General features: G+C 54.0%; 2 protein-coding genes across 2 annotated transcripts in view; both read left to right on the forward strand.

The window, feature by feature from the left end:
• The window catches only part of NECTIN2 (nectin cell adhesion molecule 2), a 32,519-nt gene extending 27,387 nt beyond the window's left edge, over positions 1–5,132 (forward strand). The window contains exons 7-9 of the mRNA XM_052655851.1: positions 3,074–3,137; positions 3,243–3,329; positions 4,201–5,132. Of these exons, the coding sequence (XP_052511811.1) occupies positions 3,074–3,137; positions 3,243–3,329; positions 4,201–4,464 (415 nt within the window). The 3' untranslated portion in view covers positions 4,465–5,132. The remainder of the gene's footprint in view (positions 1–3,073; positions 3,138–3,242; positions 3,330–4,200) is intronic.
• Positions 5,133–9,071: 3,939 nt separating this feature from the next.
• On the forward strand, positions 9,072–20,810 carry TOMM40 (translocase of outer mitochondrial membrane 40). The gene is made up of 10 exons (XM_052655736.1): positions 9,072–9,182; positions 9,295–9,574; positions 10,302–10,369; positions 10,938–11,030; positions 11,898–11,999; positions 13,075–13,180; positions 18,198–18,320; positions 18,458–18,534; positions 18,643–18,745; positions 20,168–20,810. Exons 1-10 carry the CDS (start codon positions 9,072–9,074, stop codon positions 20,305–20,307), a joined length of 1,203 nt encoding a protein of 400 aa, XP_052511696.1. The 3' UTR covers positions 20,308–20,810.
• The last annotated feature ends 463 nt before the right edge of the window (positions 20,811–21,273 follow it).

Below are 21,273 nucleotides of genomic sequence, written 5' to 3' on the forward strand. Positions count from 1 at the left end.
TTTGCTAGGCAAAGGGGGACACAGCAGGCTACTGCCCTCAGAACCCAAGTGTCCTAACTTGAGGAAGATATTGAGAAGTTTTATATAATTGTTCAAAGAGAGTGTGATCATCCCATGGACATTCTTCTGATGGGTTGGTGTTGAGGTAAGTAGGAGTCAGCAGCATCAAGCTTCAGGTCCAACTGGTCTGGGGTCTACTTGCTTGTGGGCCACTTACCATCATTAATCAGTTGCTTCTCCCACCTGGAGGGGATTTCTTTATCTGCAGAGTAGTTCAAAGATACTGTTGTGTGTGTATCCATTAATAGGGAAACAGGACCTTGGCCCAAGGCTGCTCTCAACTGTTTGTTTCTCCCTGGTCTTGCATCTCCTGCCTTCCCTAAGTAACAACTGCTTGAGTCTCCCCACTGGCACTCAGGGAAGGTCATGGAGGCTGAATGAAGGGTGTTTCCCATAAACAAAGAAATGGGGGACACAGAAAGGCCTTGTGCCCCAGGACTCCCACAGGACCCTGCACGGTATCAATTCTGTGAAACAGAGTGCTCCAAAATGACCAGGACTGGACTTCCCTGGTGGTCCAGTGGCTAAGACTCCACGCTCCTAATGCAAGGGGCCTGGGTTCGATCCCTGGTCAGGGAACTAGATCCACATGCTGCAACTAAAGATTCCAACAAAGGCCAAAGATCCCATCTGCCACAACTAAGACCTGACACAACCAAATAAGTAAGTATTCAAAATGACCAGGACTTAAATGAGGTGGAGAGGAGGGTTTATTTCCTAGAAATCACGGCCATGACAATTCTGCTCTGTGATGTCATCAAAGTCCAGGTTCCTGCTATCTTGTTGTTCTGCCTTCCCTTCATTCACATTCCAAGATGGCTCCCTTCTCTCTTATCATTGTCTATGGACAGGACAACCAGACATGGCCATCCTGGCCTCAGGGACCACCCTGCCTGCCAGTGGGAAGGGGAAATGGAAATAGAGGGCAGTGCTGTGAGGGAACCATCACATTCTCTCATTTCCCATTGGCCAGGGTCTAGTCACATGGCTGCCCTAGCTGCAGAGGAAGCTGGGAAATGTAGTCTTTATTCTGGGTGGCCACATGCCCAGTCAAAATCCGTATTACTGTGAAGAAAGAGGAATATTGGGGCTGTTAGGGGAAACTAGCTCCACTCCTCTCTGCAGAGCACTTGCTATGAGAGGCATCTTGACATCTCAACAGCATCTTATGGAGACTTGATAAGAGGCATCGTACTTGTGATCTCAGTGAAGCCTCATATCCATCCATTCATTTGTTCATTCAGTAGGTAATTCAGAAAGTATCCCCGTGGGGCGAGGCCCTTAAATTTAGGAACACAACGATGAGACAAAACACTTAAAAGATGTCCAAAGAAGGGCTTCTCTGGTGGCCCAGTAGTTAAGAATCCACCTGCCCACACGGGGGACACAGATTTGATCCCTTGTCCCACAGGATCCCACATGCTACAGAGCAACCAGTTCTTTGCATCACACACACTGAGCCCGTGTGCCTAGGGCCTGTGCTCTGCAAGAAGAGAAGCCCATGCACCTTAGGGAAGACTCAGCACAGCCAAATACATAAATAAGCCTTTAAAAAATGTCCCCAAAGTAATAAATATAAAATGCAAATAAAAGATATCCACACACATCAACGTATCATATCAAGGAAACCTAAATTCTCAGACAGAGCTAAGGCTACACATCTTCTCAAAAAAGGAAACAGGTTCAGAGAGCTGAAATCACTTGTTGAAATTTGTTCAGCAAGAAAGTTTTGGGGGCAAAATGGTTTTGAAATAATGTGACCCAGCGTGTGTAAGGGGAGCACTTGTTAAAAATGCACCTTCCTGGGCTTAACCCCAAGCCTACTAAATCAGCACTTTCACAAGAAGGGCTTGGCGTCTATATTATAACAAGCTCCCTAAGATGGATGTTTGTGAACCAGTCTTAATCATCTAGTCCATGCAAACCAACAACCTGCTGACGTTCTCATCTTCTAAGCCCATGAGACACAGTGGTGTCTGAGATGGCGCTGGCCTTGAGCTCCTGGGGTTCCCAGTCTGGAGAAGACAGATCCATCCCCAGACAATGACAGTCCAGGATGGCTAGGAATGGGCTAGGGAAACTGAAGGAGCTGAGCGCGGCTACAGAGAGCACCTGACTCAGCCTGAAAGATCAGGGAGGGCTTCTTGGAGGCAGGGACATCTGAGCTGGGGATAGAAGGTGTAGTGAGCACCTGCCATTATTATATGTACAGGATACTGTGGCCTGTGGGTGTGCAGAATGAGGGAATTTAATATAGTTTGGGCGACAGGAAAGCGTTTCACTCATTCTTTTCATTCTCTCTCTTTTTAAAATCATCTCTTCGGCTGCGCGGGTCTTCACTGCTGCGCCCCGGCCTCCTCTAGTTGCAGCAAGCAGAGGCTAGTCTCTAGCTATGGCGCAGGCTCCTCATTGTGGGGCTCCTCTTGCTGCAGGCAATGGGCTCTGGGCGCCCTGGCTTCAGTATTTGCAGCCTGTGGCTCTAGATGCAGGCTCAGTAGTTGTGGCCCATGGGTTTATTTGGCTCACGGCACATAGGGTCTTAGTTCCCGGGACAGGGATCGAACCCATGTCCCCTGCAGTAGCAGGCAAATTCTTAATCACTGGATCACCATGGAAGTTCTCATTCTGTCTTTCTCCAAATATGTCCTGATACTCCTCATCATGGGTTCTGGGAACACAGGACAAATCTCATTTTTCTCCTCTCACACTGTTCGCAGCAGGATACAATTGTTGAATGAGATCAGAAGTAATATTTCAAATACAAACTCAGTACGTGCCCTATTAGAGACACATAGCTAGCTATGATCCTATCACAGGAACTCTGTCTCCTCCTGGAGAGTCAGGAGGACTTCCTGCAAGAAGAGAAATTCATGGGATGAGTAGGAGACAGCAGGGGAAGGGGAGGTGGGTTGTGGAAAAGGGAGATCAGGTAGAGGAAAGCGATGTGCAGTGGCTCTGAAACAGAGGGGTTCTCAGGGCTTAGCCTCCACCTGACTTACCTCCTACCCCACAGACTGGAGGGACCGCCCTCATACAAGCCACCGACCCCAAAGGCAAAGCTGGAGGAACCAGAGATGGTAAGCACTTTCCCTGGAGCCCAGCCTGCCCCCACCTCCCCACCCACCTTCCCCCACTGAGGCCAGGGGGGTGGTCCTGACTTGTCCCTCTCTCTCCCATCGAAGCCCTCCCAGCTTTTCACCCTGGGGGCCTCGGAGCACAGCCCACTCAAGACCCCCTACTTTGATGCTGGTGTCTCATGTGCCGAGCAGGTAGGAACTTGGGAAAGGTCAAGGGTGGATTTGGGATCTGAGTTTAAGGGCCTCCTTACATAAAAGGAGGCTTCCCAGGTGGTGCTAGTGGTAAAGAATCTGCCTGCCGATGCACGAGACGCAGGACTTTGGGTGGGAAAGATCCCCTAGAGTAAGAAATGGCAACTCACTCCAGTATTCTTGCCTGGAGAATCCCATGGACAGAGGAACCTGGCGGGCTACAGCCCACGGAGTCCCACAGAGTTAGATATGACTGAGCACACACGCAGAATCTTACATAACAGATCAAGGATTTAAAGGTTACAACTCAAGTTCAGGGCTGTATCTCTTGTCAGAGCTTAGAGGATTGAGATGTATTTAGGATTCAGTGAGGACGGACATGGTTTTGAAAGTCCAAGGACAAGGGATGAGAGTTAAAATCACTCTGTCAAAGAGGACCAGTTGAGTATCTCCATTTGCTGGGTACTGTGCCTGGAGTTGGGACAAGACAGACAGTCACTCCCCTCAGTGGCCTCCTGGAGGTCAGGGGGTGGATATTGAGTTTGAGAACAAGTTAAGTTTCAAGGGTAGAGCTTAAGTTTAGGTCAAGATTGAATTCAAAGGCTCATGAGGAAAGACCAGGGTTTCAGTGATTAAAAGAAAAGGAGAGGCTTAGGATCAGTGGGGTAGGGTCCATGCTCTGGGCTTTGAGTTAAGAACCACCTACATGATTATCCCAATATCAACCCAGGGAACAAGGGGTGACATAGGGAGAGGTCTGTTCTGGTTGGCATGGGGAGACGGTGGTCAGGATTCGAGGGTTAAGGAGCAAACTGGGATTCTGTGTCATGCTCAAGAGGTAACCTTGGGTTCATTCCCTCCCCATTCCCAGGAAATGCCTCGATACCATGAGCTGCCCACCTTGGAAGAGCGGTCAGGGCCCCTGATCCTTGGGGCCACAAGCCTGGGGTCCCCCATCCTGGTGCCCCCAGGGCCGCCTGCTGTGGAGAGGGTCTCCCTGGATCTAGAGGACGAGGAGGAGGAGGAAGACTACATGGACAAGATCAACCCCATCTATGACGCCCTGTCCTACTCCAGCCCCCCCGAGGCCTACCAGGGCAAAGGCTTTGTCATGTCCCGGGCCATGTATGTGTGAGCCACCATGGCCTTGCCCTTTCACCTCTCATTTTCTGATATCTTAACTTTCTGTCAGGGATCTAGGGCCCCTGACCTCGGGCCCAGCCACTGTCAGTTAGCACACATGCATCTCATCATCACCATCTATCTTGGTGGCTCCACTGTGACCTCTAATCAATGATCTCTGATTCAGAGAAACTGGCCATGACGATGGAAACCTAATAAGCTTAGGAGGGGCTGGAGAAGGTAGATTTCTGCACACACTCTTACCCAAGGACTCACCAGACATAGATTATACCTCTCACGACCCACCATCTCCAGACTCCTCCCCAATCCCAAAGAAGACCCCAGACCTGATATTTCCCCAGGCAGTAACTCCTAATAGATCTGCTGGGGTGGGTGTTGGGGACATTCTGCTGCTCAGACCTGAGCCCTCCAGGCGGCAGAACCTCTGTCACCCATTCCCCTCCCTGTCCCCTAAAGGTGGAGGGAGGGGATTCCCCAGCCCAAAGCAGAACTTCCCCATCTCCTCCCTCCTGCAGGCAGGAGTCTCAGGGTACTGACCCTTCTTCCCTGTGCCCCCACTACCCCAATTCCTGTCTCCAGAGAATTAAGCCCCAGCTCAGGGCTACATGGGGTGAGCCTCATGCAGAGTGTGCCTTGCTGATGCCAACCTTGGAAGAAGAATCTGCTGTTACTTTGAAGACTACTGAGCCCTTTTACTCCTGCCCAGTGGGACTGGACCCAAACATCTCCTTGGGGGTTGGGGGGAGTGGATCATCTGGGTTAGGGATGGGGATGTGGTTTTTAATATAGCATTTCCTACAAAATATGAGTTTGTACTTTGACCAGGTCTCTACTGGTGTTTTCTGTGGGCTGTTTAGGGGATAGGAGTGGAACATAATGGGTAATGAGTGCGGGGTGGGGTGGGGGGGGAGGTGTGGCTCAGGGTCCAGGGCTTGAGGGAATCAGTAGACTAGAAGTTAAGATAGGTTACAGACAAAAAGAAAAGGACCAAAGATATGAAAGAGATAAGTGAGGGGATAATGAGCAAAAATGCATAAACCATGGTTAATGGAAGGAGCGGGAGGAGTCCAGGGCATAAGCAAAAATAATCTACAACAGCAGTCCAATGGATAATCAGTTCAGTTCAGTTCAGTCGCTCAGTCGTGTCCGACTCTTTGCGACCCCATGAATCGCAGCACGCCAGGCCTCTCTGTCCATCACCAACTCCCGGAGTTCACTCAGACTCATGTCCATCGAGTCTGTGATGCCATCCAGCCATCTCATCCTCTGTCATCCCCTTCTCCTCCTGCCCCCAATCCCTCCCAGCATCAGAGTCTTTTCCAATGAGTCAGCTCTTCGCATGAGGTGGCCAAAGTATTGGAGTTTCAGCTTTAGCATCAGTCCTTCCAATGAACACCCAGGACTGATCTCCTTTAGAATGGACTGGTTGGATCTCCTCTAGAATGGACTGGTTGGATCTCCTCTAGAATGGACTGGTTGGATCTCCTCGCAGACTAAGGGACTCTTAAGAGTCTTCTCCAACACCACAGTTCAAAAGCATCAATTCTTTGGTGCTCAGCTTTCTTCACAGTTCAACTCTCACATGCATACATGGCCACTGGAAAAACCATAGCCTTGACTAGATGGACCTTTGTTGGCAAAGTAATGTCTCTGCTTTTGAATATACTATCTAGGTTGGTCATAACTTTCCTTCCAAGGAGTAAGCATCTTTTAATTTCATGACTGCAATCACCATCTGCATTTATTTTGGAGCCCAAAAAAATAAAGTCTGACACTGCTTCCACTGTTTCCCTATCTACTTCCCATGAAGTGATGGGACCAGATGCCATGATCTTCGTTTTCTGAATGTTGAGCTTTAAGCCAACCTTTTCACTCTCCTCTTTCACTTTCATCAAGAGGCTCATTAGCTCCTCTTCACTTTCTGCCATATCTGCATCTGAGATATGTAGTATCTCAGGGTAGTATCATCTGCATATCTGAGGTTATTGGTATTTCTCCTGGCAATCTTGATTCCAGCTTGTGCCTCTTCCAGCCCAGCGTTTCTCATGATGTATTCTGCATATAAGTTAAATTAAGCAGAGTGACAATATACAGCCTTGACGTACTCTTTTTCCTATTTGGAACCAGTCTGTTGTTCCATGTCCAGTTCTAACTGTTGCTTCCTGACCTGGATATAAGTATCTCAAGAGGCAGGTCAGGTAGTCTGGTATTCCCATCTCTTTCAGAATTTTCCACAGTTTATTGTGATCCACACAGTCAACACCAAAATCAAATTGATTATATTCTTTGCAGGCAAAGATGGAGAAGCTCTATACAGTCAGCAAAAACAAGACCGGGATCTGACTGTGGCTCAGGTAATGAACTCCTTATTGCCAAATTCAGACTTAAATTGAAGAAAGTAGGGAAAACCACTAGACCATTCAGGTATGACCTAAATCATATCCCTTATGATTATACAGTGGAAGTGAGAAATAGATTTAAGGGACTAGATCTGATAGATAGAGTGCCTGATGAACTATGGAATGAGGTTCGTGACATTGTACAGGAGACAGGGATCAAGACCATCCCCATGGAAAAGAAATGCATAAAAGCAAAATGGTCGTCTGAGGGGGCCTTACAAATAGCTGTGAAAAGAAGAGACGCGAAAAGCAAAGGAGAAAAGGAAAGATATAAGCATCTGAATGCAGAGTTCCAAAGAATAGCAAGGAGAGATAAGAAAGCCTTCCTCAGCAATCAGTGCAAAGAAATAAAGGAAAACAACAGAACGGGAAAGACTAGAGATCTCTTCAAGAGAATTAGAGATACCAAGGGAACATTTCACGCAAAGATGGGCTCAATAAAGGACAGAAATGGTATGGACCTAACAGAAGCAGAAGATATTAAGAAGACGTGGCAAGAATACACAGAAGAACTGTACAAAAAAGATCTTCACGACCCAGATAATCACGATGGTGTGATCACCTAGAGCCAGACATCCTGGAATGTGAAGTCAAGTAGGCTTTAGAAAGCATGACTATGAACAAAGCTAGAGGAGTTGATGGAATTCCTGAAAGATGATGCTTTGAAAGTGCTGCACTCAATATGTCAGCAAATTGGGAAAACTCAGCAGTGGACACAGGACTGGAAAAGGTCATTTTTCATTCCAATCCCAAAGAAAGGCAATACAAAAGAATGCTCAAGCTTCCGCACAACTGCACTCATCTCACACGCTAGTAAAGTAATGCTCAAAATTCTCCAAGCCAGGCTTCAGAAATACCTGAACGGTGAACTTCCAGATGCTCAAGCTGGTTTTAGAGAAGGCAGACGAAGCAGAGGTCAAATTGCCAACAACCGCTGGATCACGGAAAAAGCAAGAGAGTTCCAGAAAAACATCTATTTCTGCTTTATTGACTATGCCAAATCCTTTGACTGTGTGGATCACAATCAACTGTGGAAAATTCTGAAAGAGCCAGGGGTGGAGGAATGAATAAGGGAGAAATAGGGGCCACAGGCAAGTAGAGCAATAGACACAAAGCCTGATCCTCAACTATGGTACAGCTAGAAGAATGCGGGAGGAATTCCCTGGTGGTCCAGCAGCTAAGACTCTGCAGCTCCCAATGCAGGCGGACAGGGTTCCATCCCTGGGCAGGGAACTAGATTCCACGTGCTGCAACTAAGAATTCACAGGTCACAACTAAAGATCCCACATGTCCAGCCGTGCAGCCAAATATTAATAAATACACATTAAAAAAAAAAAGAAAGTGGGAAATGAACAGGCGTAAAAGGGCTAAAAGTCGTACGGGCAACTAAGTTGAAATGAATGGAGCAGAAGGCATGCTGGGTAATGGGATAAGAATGAATGGGCCAAAGATAGACGCTTCAGTGCCTGAGGCAACGGTTGGGGGAAAGACACAGAAAGCACGATGGGTAACGAAAGGGGTGGGCCTACGGCAACTGTCCCGTTAAATAGGTAAGAGGCATTGTGGGTAACCAGAAGCAGAACAGAGTTCACAAGACGGGTTCGAATTCTTCCCGTGGCACTGTGCGAAGGGCTAGCACTTCCGGCTTTCGGTCCCCGACTTCGGACTAGGGGTCCGCCCCTTTGCCGTGGTGCCTGGTGGGACGCGAGGGCTGACCTTGCTGCCTAGCAGCCTCTGCTGCGCAACGCATCTTTATCCGTGTCCCTTGACCCTCGCACGTTAGCCAATGAACATACAAGATGGCTTACGACACCAGGGTCCGACCCCCTGTACCTGCAGGAGCCAATCAGGAAGCTGCAAGGGCCAAGGCCGACCAATTATCATTAACAACTTCGCCGCGGGGCGGAGTCGAGAGAGGGACGCCTTCGGGAATGGGGCGGAGGTGTTACGTCAATGGGCGGTGCAAACTGAGCAGCACAGACCAATGGTGGGTGAGCCCCGGAACCCGCGGCATGGCGAGCCAATCGGCGTGGGCTCCCCAAGCCAATGGGAAGGGCACGGAGGTGTGCTGTGACCTGTCTGTGAGTGGGAACCAACAGAAAAGGACGTTCCAAAGAGGTGGGTGGGACTCTCATCCATGACTCCAATAGTAAGGCCAGACCCTGAAGCTGGCGGGAGGACCTCAGGGCCCGCTAAACCAATGGGCTTGGTGGGGCGGGGCGACCGTGGCGGCGGCGGCGGCAGCGGGTTCGGTTGCGCGTGGCCCACGGTGTGGGAGCGGAGCCCGGACCGGGAGGAGGCGCTACCGCACGTAAGAATTGGGGTTCTGAGCGGGGGGGGTGGGGGGCTGGGGGGTGTTGGCTGGAGACTCAGCCTGGAGCCTGCGGCCCTTGACCTCTGCCCTCTGACCTTTTCCCTTGCAGGCGACCATGGGGAACGTATTGGCCGCTAGCTCGCCGCCCGCAGGGCCGCCGCCGCCGCCTGCGCCTCCCCTCGTGGGACTGCCGCCACCTCCGCCCTCTCCTCCCGGCTTCACTTTGCCGCCACTCGGGGGCGGCCTGGGCGCTGGGGCTGGCACAGGTCGAGGTTCCGAACGGACCCCCGGGACTGCGGCTGCCAGCGCTGGAGGGACTGGGGACGATGGGGCCTGCGGCTGCCTGCCCAACCCGGGCACGTTCGAGGAGTGCCACCGGAAGTGCAAGGGTGAGGGGCTAGGGGCCTGGCAGGGGTGTGATGGCCCGGATCTCGGGGGAAGGAGGAGCGCACTGAGGACCTTGGGAATTGGCACGGACCATTGGAATCATTTAACAGAGCGTTAGGAGTTGACGTTGGGATCGAATAGTGGAACGTTGAACCTGGGGCTTAGAATGATGGGATCAAATGATGGAACCTCAGGATGGAACGCCAGAGCGGTACAGAAAAACCTTAAGGACCTCATGTGCCCCAGGAATCGGCCAAGCCAGCCTCATGTGATCGGGAGGGAAACCGAGGCCCAAGGTCACAGTGTCAGCAATGGATCAGTGGGGTGGAACCCAAGGCTTCTGGATCCTGGCTTGGAGTAATTGTGGTAGTGAAAGTGGTGGTGGGTTATTGAGCACTGTGCTGGCATTCAGTGTGTGTTAACTCATTAAATCCTTGCAGTATTTCTATGTGGTGAGCATCTTCAACTAACAGATAGGTTTGACATGGATAAAATAACTTGCCTAAGGTCACACAAGTAGTAGATGGTGGCACTGGAATTTGGATACAGGCAAAGGCTTTGGTCCTGAGCCCATCCTCTGGGCTGTTCTGCCTCTTTACTGGATGAGGTGCTTTGTGCAGTGTGCTGGTTGTGGGTTCCTGGAGAAGGGAGAGTGGGGACCATAGGGAAGAAAGGGATGAGAGATGGGGTGTGTGTGTTGAAGTGTGACAGCATTTTTCTCTCCTTCAGAGCTGTTTCCTGTTCAGATGGAAGGTGTGAAGCTCACAGTCAACAAAGGGTTGAGTAATCATTTCCAGGTGAGCCTTTCTTGTGCCATTATCCTCCAGAGGTCATCCCAACCATCCCTCTGCATCTGCACATCCAGTCCTTTAGTGAAAGTGAAGTCGCTCAGTCATGTCTGACTCTTTGCCACCCCATGGACTGTAGCCTACCAGGCTTCGCAGTCCATGGGATTTTCCAGGCAAGAGTGCTGGAGTGGGTTGCCATTCCCTTCTCCAGTCCTTTAACTTCTCCTTAAAGATCTGGGCTCCTTGATACTTAAAGACACCAGAGACAGTGCCAGGCTGACCACTCAATCTGGGGGCAGTGGTAGGGTTTAGGGACCCACCCCTGCAACCAACATCCAGGCAGGGATGAAGTACCAGGTGTGCCCCACACATCCCTTCTCTTTAGTGTCTAATCTAGTCAGGCCACACCTCCCAGTCTTCATCCCCTGCCACGCCCAGAGACGCCCTGACTGGGAAGTCAGATTGGCAAGCATCCCCCATCCCAGGCTGGAGGGGAGCTGACCTGGAAATGGGCTCGGCTGGGTACCTTGGGGGGTGGCGCACAGGCCCATCACCACAGCCCTCCTTGTTCTCCCAGGTGAACCACACAGTAGCCCTCAGCACAATCGGGGAGTCCAACTACCACTTCGGGGTGACGTACGTGGGGACGAAGCAGCTCAGTCCCACAGAGGTGAGATACCTTTTGCCATTCATTCATTCATTGTATCTTTCTTCTAACAAATAATGTAGCCAGTCAGTGAAGAAAGCTTTGTCAGTAGGAGACTGGGCTGCTGGTGGTGTGGGGAGGTGGGAACAAGGTCTCTCCAGGGTGCATCGAAACCTGGGTCATTCCTTCATCCTGACCCCCACTTCTCTGGGTGAGTCTGAGGACACCAGGGTCACCAAGCAGTGATGACCCAGAGTGGGCAGGGCTGGGCTGCAGATCATGCAGGGCTTTGAAGGCCAAGCCAGGCATTTGAACTTCCACTAGGGGGCACTAGAGAGCCACGGAAAGATTTAAAGGAGGAGAAGATGCGGTGATATGGGTGCTTTGGAAATAGCATTTCTCAGGCTGTCTGCGGAAGCTGGGTTAGAAGACGGAAGGCAAAACTGGAAGCCCAGAAGGAGGCTGGGGCAGGACACAGGTGGAATTGGGGGGCTAAATTGGGTTTTTGCTTGTGTTAACTATTTCCATGCAATAAACTTATTTTTTCAGCAAACCTTCAGGGCACCCCCGTGTCCTGCCCATCTCTGTGCTGGGTGGTCCTGGGGACACAGCAGTAACTGAGACAGCCGTAGGGGCTCACAGCCTAGTGGAGAAAGAGAATAAGCTTGTCCCCAGAAAGGAACAGTCCGGGGAGAGTAGGACTGAAATGGGGGAACCCAAAGGCTGAGCCCAGAGGAGAGCCTAACTCAGCCTAGGTGGTCTTAGAGGGCTTCCTGGAGGAGAGGACCTCATTCTAGGCTTCCCAGTCCTAGGCTTCTCACCAGAGCCCGTCATGCATGTCCATCCAGGACACTAGGCCTCTCACCTCTAACCCTGTCCTCTACCCCGCAGGCATTTCCCGTGCTGGTGGGTGACATGGATAATAGTGGCAGCCTCAATGCTCAGGTCATTCATCAGCTGGGCCCTGGCCTCAGGTCCAAGATGGCCATCCAGGTGAGTGGGAGGATGGAGTCGGCAATGGCCCCCAGCCTCCCTGAGCCCCAAGCTGCCCTTGGGTGTTGAAACCAAGAACTCAAGGCACTGTGCAGCCAAAAAAACTGAAACATCAGAGTCTGGAGCAGAGAAAGGCTTATTGCAAAGATCAAGCGAGAAATATGAGTGGCTGGTTCTCTACAGACCAAACTCCCCCGTAGTTTTCAGGGCGTGAGTGAGTGAAGTCACTCAGTTGTGTCCGACTCTTTGCGACGCTGTGGGCTGTAGCCTGCCAGGCTCCTCCGTCCATCGGATTTTCTAGGCAAGAATGCTGGAGTAGGGTGCTATTTCCTCCTCCAGAGGATCTTCCCGACCCAGGGATTGAACTCAGGTCTCCCGCGTTGCGGGCAGACTCTTCACTGTCTGAGCCACCAGGGAAGCCCAGTTTTCAGGGGAGGGCTTTTACAGGCACATTGAGGGCAGGGTGCTGCAGGGTGTGTGACTTTCTTCTGGTTGGTCAGTCGTGAGGCCATAGGGTGGGTGGTGTGCCAGGAGTCTTGTGCTCAGCTGGAAGTTGCCATGCTCCTCCTGGGTGGAGGCCCTGGCGGTCCTTGACAGGAGCTAGGATTCCACCTTATCAGGGCACTGTTGTGCTGTGCTTAGTCACTCAGTTGGGTCCGACTTTTTTCGACCCTTTGGATTGTAGCCAACAAGGCTACTCTGTCCATGGGATTTTTCAGACAACTCTTCGGAATACTGGAGTGGGTTGCCACTTCCTCCTCCAGGGGGATCTTCCTGACCCGGGGATCAAACCCGTGTCTCCTGTGGCTCCTGCACTGCAGGTGGGTTCTTCACTTGCTGAGCCCTAAGAGAAGCCCTCCCGGCACTATTGTGTGACTCTTAGCGGGTTGCTTTTCTTTCTTTCTGATTTCTCTTCTCTGATGAGTAAATGGATCTGCCCTCGGGGAAGGTCTAGGAGATTGAAGCCTTTTTCCTACAGACAAAAAGAGGAGGCCTCTGAAAGGCCTTTTGTGCCCCGGTGGGCCCCATGGAGTCCTGCTCAGTTTCACCCTCATACTTGGCCCTCCCCCCACAGACCCAGCAGTCGAAGTTTGTGAACTGGCAGGTGGATGGGGAGTACCGGGGTTCCGACTTCACAGCAGCCGTCACTTTGGGAAACCCAGACGTCCTGGTGGGTTCAGGTAAGAGGCACAGGGCTTGGAAGGTGGTCAGACCCCATGCCCAGCAAGTCCATTTCTCCCTCTGACCCTCCTTTTCTGCCGTCCAAGAAATGGTTTCAGGGGCAGGCGTGACTTCAGAACACAGAGCATCAGTTAGGTCCTGTAGCCTCATGGGGGGACAAACAGGTTCAAGTCCCAGCTCTGCCACTGGGTTCACTGCATTTGGGGGCGGGGGGGTGGGGGGAGCTTCCATCACCCTCATGGGCCTTGGCTTCCTCATTTGTTAAAATCGGGTTGCCTTACAGGGTTGTTGAGCAGGTCACGTGTGGAAAGTCTCAAATGGGGTCAGGCGTGTGACAGGTCCCAAGGAAATGAGCTGCTGCATTGCTCCTGGGGCTCTGGGGTTGCTCAGGGGCACAGAGCTGACCCCAAGGCAGGCAGAGCCCACATGCAGCTGAGGGGAGGCAAGTCAGTCTCCAATGGAGGGCGACAAGGAAGATTCCTGTTTGGGTTGGCTCGGGGGCAAGGACCTGCTGACTAATGTCTGTACTTCTGGTCTCTCCTCTGTGCTTCCCCCTTTTTTATTTTTGTCTCTGGGCATCTGCCTTTTGATTTCTCTACATTGATCTGATGTTTCTTGACTATGAGTCATATATTGCATGTCCAGAGGATATGGTGGTGAACTAAGGAAAATTAAGTCTGTCTTCTGGACATTCTAGTGGTGATTTTTATATTATGTATATTAACGGAGGCGTGCACACGTGGTAAGTCACTTCAGTCTTCTTGAACTCTCTGTGACCCCATGGACTGTAGCCCACCAGGCTCCTCTGTCCAGGGTAGAGTCCATGCAAGAATACTGGAGTGGGTTGCCATGGCCTTCTCCAGGGGACCTTCCCGACCCAGGGTCTTACGTAAGACACCTGAACGCAGGTGTCTTATATCTCCTGCACTGGCACGTAGGCTATTTATTACTAGCGCTGCCTGGGAAGTCTCTGGAACCTTCCATTCTAGAGACACGAGTAAAGCAGGTGGGTGATGGAGCCCTGTGGAAAGATGGTGGCGTCGGGAGGGGCTGGTGGAGTCTTGAGAGAAGGCCTCATTACATAGGTGGTATCTGAATGAGGACAGAAGGATGTGAGGGAAGGTGCCAAGCAGATATGTGGGAAAAGAGCTTTTCGGCCGGAAGGAACAGCGAGTGCAAAAGCCCCGAGGTACGACCCTTCCCTGGAACATCGAGGAGGACTGGAGCTGTAACAAATGAGGAAGGAGGGCAAGTGGTAGAAGTCAGGATGGCAGGGCTGAAACATAAAGCTCTGGAGAGCTTCTGAGTCTGAGGCCACAAGAGGATTTTGAAAGGGACAGGATCGTCCGACATAGCTTCTTACAGGACCAGGCCACAAGGGGGCAGCGGAGGGGGTAAGCGGAGGTCTGGGGGTCTGGATGTACCTTGAAGGCGGAGCAATAGTATTCGCTGCTGGATTCCGTGTGGGGGATAAGAGGGAGGTCAGAGTTGAGAAGTCAGCCTTTTTGGGGGGCAGGGGGGGCTTGACCCACCAGAAGGGTAGAGTTGGTGATTTCAGATTCTTGTGCCTGCTGTTCGCTCTATCAGGAAGAGCAGGCTCTTGGGGGGTGAGTGCGTGAAGGTGCCTAGCACCTGGAACTGTGCTGGGAACAGAGTAGGTGCTCAGAAAATAGTGCGCGAAGGAGTGAGCAGCGGTCACCGCAGGTCCTGTTTCCCACCTGGCGCCCTTTGCCAGGCCCTCGGCGTACTGTGCTCACCCGGGCCTTCATCCAGTCACTCGAGCCAATGAGGATTGGCTCGTGCAATCCTTCACAGCCCTGTGGGGTGGCGTTGCCATTATCCCTGTCTGATTGAGGCCCAGAGAGGGCAAGTACTTCCCCAAGGACACACAGCAAGGCCACCTCCAGAGTCCACGGCACCAGGGCCTCCGCCCCTGCAAACACTCACCAGCATTGGCCTCTCTTGCTCCTCAGCACTGACCTCTAAGTCTCCTCCCTGGAGCCCAAGGCCACCAGGGACACTCTGGTCTCTTAGTCCCTATAGACATCCTTCCCTCCCCTCAAGCACCAATCAGAACTTCTGGGCCCAGGGCAGTACTGAGGATATGAGTAGTTACTCATGTAATTATTCATGACCAATGACAGCTGGTGCTCCACCCATTCTAAGCCTTGGTTTCCCCATCCATCTCAAAGACACAATCACACAGCAAGTGCACCGTGGTGAAGGAATCAGTGGGTGGACCTGTCAGCCCCTTATGAGGCCAGACACAGCTAGTTAGGGTTCACTGTGGGATGGGTCTCTGGGCCGCCCCACAACAGGCAGGGGGATCGGGGTTCTCACAGGTGAGGAAGTACAAGGTCTGGGGTGAAATCGGCCCCGCCCCAGGATCGCACAGCGAGAAAGCAGAGGGCCTGGCGTTAGAATCACAGTCAAGGCCTAACGAGGAGCCCGCGGACTACCTGGTCCCCTCCCCTGGCCTCAGCTCCTTCTCTGGGGCCTCGGCTTCGTTCTGAGCACCCCGAGTGTGTGCCCACCCTGGGACACACAGCCCCTCCCCGGCCAGTAGCCAAGACTCTTGCCTTAAGACAAATAATCACAGTGACTGTGTTACTGTTGGGAGAACGCCTACTTGGGAGAGGTCCAGGTTGCTGTGAGAGCTTACAACAGGAGGGCCCGGCTCGCCTGGAGTGATGAGGGCAGTGCCTCTCGATGCCAGTGTCTAGACTGAGGAGGGTGAAGAGAAGGGCAGCGCTCCCAGAGGAAGGCTACGTGGCCAAAGCCCCAGGGAGCGCAGCGTGGGGAGGGCAGGAAGCTGTTCTGTCAGGCCCCAGCCAAGAGCCGACTGTGTACCCGCTCCCCAGGGAGCCAGGTATGGCCTCAGCCCCATAGGTTCCAGGAAAGCCACACTCTGCCCCTTGTCCGAGGCCACCTCTTTGCTCTCAGACCTATAATAGGTGTTGTTTTCCTTCTCGTGGAGTTTTGAACTCAGTGGGTTCTTCACAGCCACTCCAGGCACTCCATCCTAAAGGAGATCAGTCCTGGGTGTTCATTGGAAGGACTGATGTTGAAGCTGAAACTCCAATACTTTGGCCACCTGATGCGAAGAGCTAACTCATTGGAAAAGACCCCGATGCTGGGAGGGATTGGGGGCAGGAGGAGGAGGAGAGGACAGAGGATGAGATGGCTGGATGGCATCACCACCTCAATGGACATGAGTTTGAGTGAACTCTGGGAGTTGGTGATGGACAGGGAGGCCTGGTGTGGTGCAGTCCGTGGGGTCGTGAAGAGTTGGACATGACTCAGCAACTGAACTAAACTGATCTGAAGGAGATGGAGGTGCTAGGAAAGGGCAGGATGTTCAAGGAAAAGACCTGTGAGGATGAGCACTGTGCAAGTACTTGTGAAGCTCTCGGAGGAAGTCTGTTGAAAGCTGGGGATGAACCACGGGGGGCTTTGCGCCCGTGTCCTAAAAAGCCAGGGTGTCCTTGATGCTGGGGCATCATGGCAGGTTCTGAGCAGGGGGAGCAGGGTCGGGTGTGCGCTTTAACAAGATCCCTCTACATGTGAAGCTGCTTGGAGAGGATGAGACTGGGGCAGGAGGCCAAGGAGGAGGGTAGGGCTTGGGAAGCGGAGGGTGTGGCAAGCCGAGGAGATGGGGGGTGGGAGAGGAGTTTGGGGTCTCGAAGCTCTCAGTCTAAACCATGACCAGAGGCTCTTGAGTTGAAGTCCCTGTGTGACCCCTGGTTGGTCACTTTTCTCTCTGTGGGCCCAAGGTTCCCCTTCTCTTGGGACAGAGGCTGCTCTTGTCCAGAGGTGTGCGGGTGATGGCTTAACAACCAGCTGGCAGAGGAGGGGCCAGGAGGTGGGTCAGTGTCACCCACTCCCGGGGAGAAGCCAGCTCCAGCCTGCCCTGATCGCAGCCGCCCCCAGTGGCAGCCCCTGCCTGGGTGTGCCTGAAGATGCGAGCAGGTCCCATCCTGTCCTCCCGGCCTGTCCCGCCCCCTCAGGCCAGTCCCCACTCGGTGCCTCTGATCTCTGTCCAGGGAAGCATCTGCACGTCTGCGCTTTCCTTGTCCTTGCCTGTCCCCACCTCTTCCCCCCTGCCCCGGTCTTCCCCATTCTGGCTGGGTGTCCATCTCTAAGCTTACCTCACCGGTCCTCACCTGCTCTGTCCTTCAGGTTGGGCGTCGTCAGGGCCCGCCATCCACCTCCATCCCTGATCGCTTCCCCGTCTTTACAGAGATGACTCTCGCTTTCCGCTTCTCCATCGTCACTCCTTCTGTGTCCCCCACTGCCTCTCTTCCTCCCTGGCCCTTGCCCTCCGCAGTGATCACCTCTGTGGTGTCCACCCTCCTGGGCTCTCAAAGACAGACAGTATCAGTCCTTGGGCTCGAGGAATTCAGCCCGGCGGTGGAGTGGGCGGTTAGCAAACACTGAGGGCCCCTCAGAGCCATCCTTGCTGCCGAGGGGCCCGGGAAGTGGACTTCCGCAGGGCCAGTCTCCGTGGCAGCCGGGCCCTGGCTGTGTGCTGAGCACGCCTTGTGCACACCATGCCTGCATCCAGCGCTCTGCTCTTCCTCAGAGTCTTGCGAGGTGTCCCGCTCACAGGGAAGTGGTGCCAGTGGCCCTCAGTTACCCCTGCAGCAAGTGCTGGGATTTGAACCCAGGCCGTCTGGTGCCCCAAAGTGTGCTCTCACCTACCACTCGTGGCGGCAGGGTGGCTCAAAGCCTGGGCTCAGGAGATGGGGAGCCCTGGATTCTGCTCCTGACGTGTCCTGTGACCATGTGGGAGCGACTTGACTCCTCAGCCTCTGCAGCCTCCTGTGTAAAGGGAGGTGAATGCAGAGGAGATGAGGTCCTGGGGGCCGTGGGAGGCTGACCTCAGTCCTGTGAACGACTCCAGCAAGGAGCCCAAGTGGGAGGCCCAAGGAAGTGGGAGTCCAGTCTGGTGCTGCCTTAACCGGGTGGAAACTGACCACCAAGCTCAGAAGTCATGACTCCACCTCTCGCCTGCAGGGATCCTCGTGGCCCACTACCTCCAGAGCATCACACCGTGCCTGGCCCTGGGCGGAGAGCTGGTCTACCACCGGCGGCCCGGGGAGGAGGGCGCTGTTATGTCGCTAGCTGGGAAATACACATGTGAGTCTGGGAGCCCGGAGCCCTGGGACTAAGGGAGGAGGGGCTGGGGGCTGGACTCCTGGGTCTGAGGGAAGAGGGGCATAACCTGGGCCCCTGGCTGCCTAAGCCCCCTTGGTAACCCACCTGCTCTCTTCCAGTGAACAACTGGTTGGCGACAGTAACATTGGGTCAGGCGGGCATGCATGCAACGTATTACCACAAAGCCAGTGACCAGGTGAGCCCATCTGGGGACTGGCTGGCTGGGTATGGGGTGCCCAGGACTGGCGTGCCTGAGAGTCCAGCCTAGGAGGCTGACTCGTGTGTGTTGCCCTGGCCCCTCCAGCTGCAGGTGGGTGTGGAGTTTGAGGCCAGCACAAGGATGCAGGACACAAGTGTCTCCTTTGGGTACCAGCTGGACCTGCCCAAGGCCAACCTCCTCTTCAAAGGTACAGATCTCGCTTTCCTTGAGAGAAAGAAGCAAGAGGTGACCCGGCCCTGAGCGGGGTACAGGCCGAGGAAGTGGGAGAGGGCAGCATGCCGGCCCACATTACCCTGGAGCACTCGTTAAGACGGTGCGGGGGCGCCTTGGAGAGGGCAGCATGCCGGCCCACGTTACCCTGGAGCGCTCGTTAAGACAGTGGGGGGGCACCTGGGAGAGGGCAGCATGCCGGCCCACATTACCCAGGAGTGCTCGTTAAGACGGTGTGGGGGCGCCTGGGAGAGGGCAGCATGCCGGCCCACATTACCCAGGAGCGCTCCTTAAGATGGTGCGGGCCAAGGAAGTGGGAGAGGGCAGCATGCCGGCCCACGTTACCCAGGAGCGCTCGTTAAGACGGTGCGGGGCGCCTGGGAGAGGGCAGCATGCCGGCCCCACATTACCCAGGAGTGCTCTGAAGACGGTGCGGGGGCACCTGGGCCCGAGCTTTGCAGGGAGCACCCCCACCCCAGCCAGCAGCCCTCAGCAGCCTGCATGCACGGCCCTTGCTTCTCTTTTTCTCACGCATGGAAGGCAAGTTGGAGCGCAGCCGGCCTTGCCCCACTGTCTCCCCTTAGAGAGGCTCCCCGGTCACAGCCAGACCCACAACCTTCCCCCAGGCTGACTGAGTCTCATCTTAAGTTTCTCTGTGTCACAGTAGCTCTTGGGTTTGGGGTGTGTGGAGACCACCCCGGAAGGCCGCTTCAGTGGCCCTGGTTCAAGGCTTCTAAAGGCAACCAGGGGAAGTCCCTGGTGGTCCAGTGGTCTCACTCTCAACTGCTGAGGTCCCGGGTTCAATCCCTGCTCAGGGAACTAAAATCCCAAAAGCCATGCAGTGTGGCCAAAAAAAATTTTTTTTAACAAAAGTAGCCAGGGGGCCCAGGGGGAGGGGTTTGTTTTGCCTCTGAAACCTGCCTTAAGCCCTCACTCTGCAGTGAGCCCCAGGTCTGAGGCTGTGTTTGGACTGCAGCGTCTCTGCTCCCTTTCAGGGAGTCCTTGAGCTCCACTGGGTACAGACGGCAGCAAGCACTTGCACACCCATCAGGTCCTGGGCACGAGGAGAGATTTTAGTCTCCGTTTCAGCAGATACTCAGCACCTGCTCTGTGCCCAGCTGGGGACACAACAGTGACCTGGCCCCCCCAACCCAGGGTTCACAGTGGCGGGGACAGGCCCATCCACACACAGCAGCGACCCAATGTGGACAAGACTGGGACTGGGAGGGTAGTCCACGGGGTGGCCAAGGGCTTCCGGAGGGGAGGGGTCGCGGAGCTCAGGGCTGAAGCACTTGGGGGCGTGAAGAGGGCTCCGGGCGGCGGGGCAGCACAGTCAGCGGCCTGGCCAGTGGTGTCTGATGTGTCCGGTGAGGCTCTTCACACAGCTATCCACCCACAGGCTCTGTGGACAGCAACTGGATCGTGGGCGCCACACTGGAGAAGAAGCTCCCTCCGCTGCCCCTGACGCTGGCCCTCGGGGCCTTCCTGAATCACCGAAAGAACAAGTTCCAGTGCGGCTTCGGCCTCACCATTGGCTGAGCCCCCACAGGCCCGCCTTCCTCGCCCTTCCTCCTTCTGATCCCACCTCCCCCTCCCCCTGCCACGGAGGGGAGACCTGAGCCCCCCTCCCCCTCCCTTCCCTCCCTCCTCGGGGGTCAGGGGGCAGCGGAAAGGAGGGGACCCATCACCCCAGCAGCTGAAGGGGGGATTCTCCGAAGGACAGGCACGGCAGGATGTGGAGGACAAGGGGCCGCGTGCCCAGTAGTCTTGGGGTCCAGGAAGCAATTCTGGAGTCAAGGGGCCTACAGGATTCTGAGCACCAGGGGCAGAGGCGGCCAGACAACCTCAGGGAGGTGTTGGGGTGTCCCCGTTCCCTGAAAATGGCCAAATGGGCCCAGCCCCAAGGGGGCAGCAAGGAGAGGTGCGTCCCCAGTCACCCCGCCCCTGCCCGCTTTCCCATCCACCCCTCGGTATAAATCATGTTTATAAGTTATGGAAGAACCGGGACATTTTACAAAAAAATAAAAAATAACAAAAAATATACATGGAAAAAAAAAGAAATGGGAGGCCTCTGTTTTCCTCTGTGTCTGTGGCCCATTTGGTCCGGCCCTGACCTCCCACAGTGGCCCGTGGGGGGCAAGGGAATCCAGCCTGGTCACTGGCCAGAGCCCAGACCAGAGAGGGGAAGGGCCTGGCCCAGGATCCCACAGCTGTCCTGTGACCTTCCCTCCCTGGGAGGGTGTAGCCTGTGGTCACTCAGCCTGGCGTGGCCAGCGAGGCCGCAGAAGACTTTGTCCCGGTGAACTGAAGCGGGTGCGGGGAGGCAGCCAGCTGGGACTCTGGGGTCTTTCCAGGTTCCAGAAGGGGCAGGGGATGAAGTGGTGTTAAGACTTGATTATAATAGAAGGTCAACGCTTTCAGGAAACTTCAGGAAGCATTTGAGCACCTGGAAAGAGTTTGGAATCATTTAGTTCTTGTGGGGTGGGGGAGGGATGGGCTGGAGTC

Source organism: Budorcas taxicolor, chromosome 18 (assembly GCF_023091745.1).
Source record: "Budorcas taxicolor isolate Tak-1 chromosome 18, Takin1.1, whole genome shotgun sequence".
Classification (NCBI taxonomy): domain Eukaryota; kingdom Metazoa; phylum Chordata; class Mammalia; order Artiodactyla; family Bovidae; genus Budorcas; species Budorcas taxicolor.

Coding starts and splice junctions, on each gene's coding strand:
- TOMM40 (XM_052655736.1), top strand. CDS start 9,072: ATGGGCTTGGTGGGGCGGGGCGACCGTGGCGGCGGCGGCGGCAGCGGG. Junction 10,370..10,937: donor GGTTGAGTAATCATTTCCAG/GTGAGCCTTTCT, acceptor TTGTTCTCCCAG/GTGAACCACACAGTAGCCCT. Junction 13,181..18,197: donor AGACGTCCTGGTGGGTTCAG/GTAAGAGGCACA, acceptor TCTCGCCTGCAG/GGATCCTCGTGGCCCACTAC.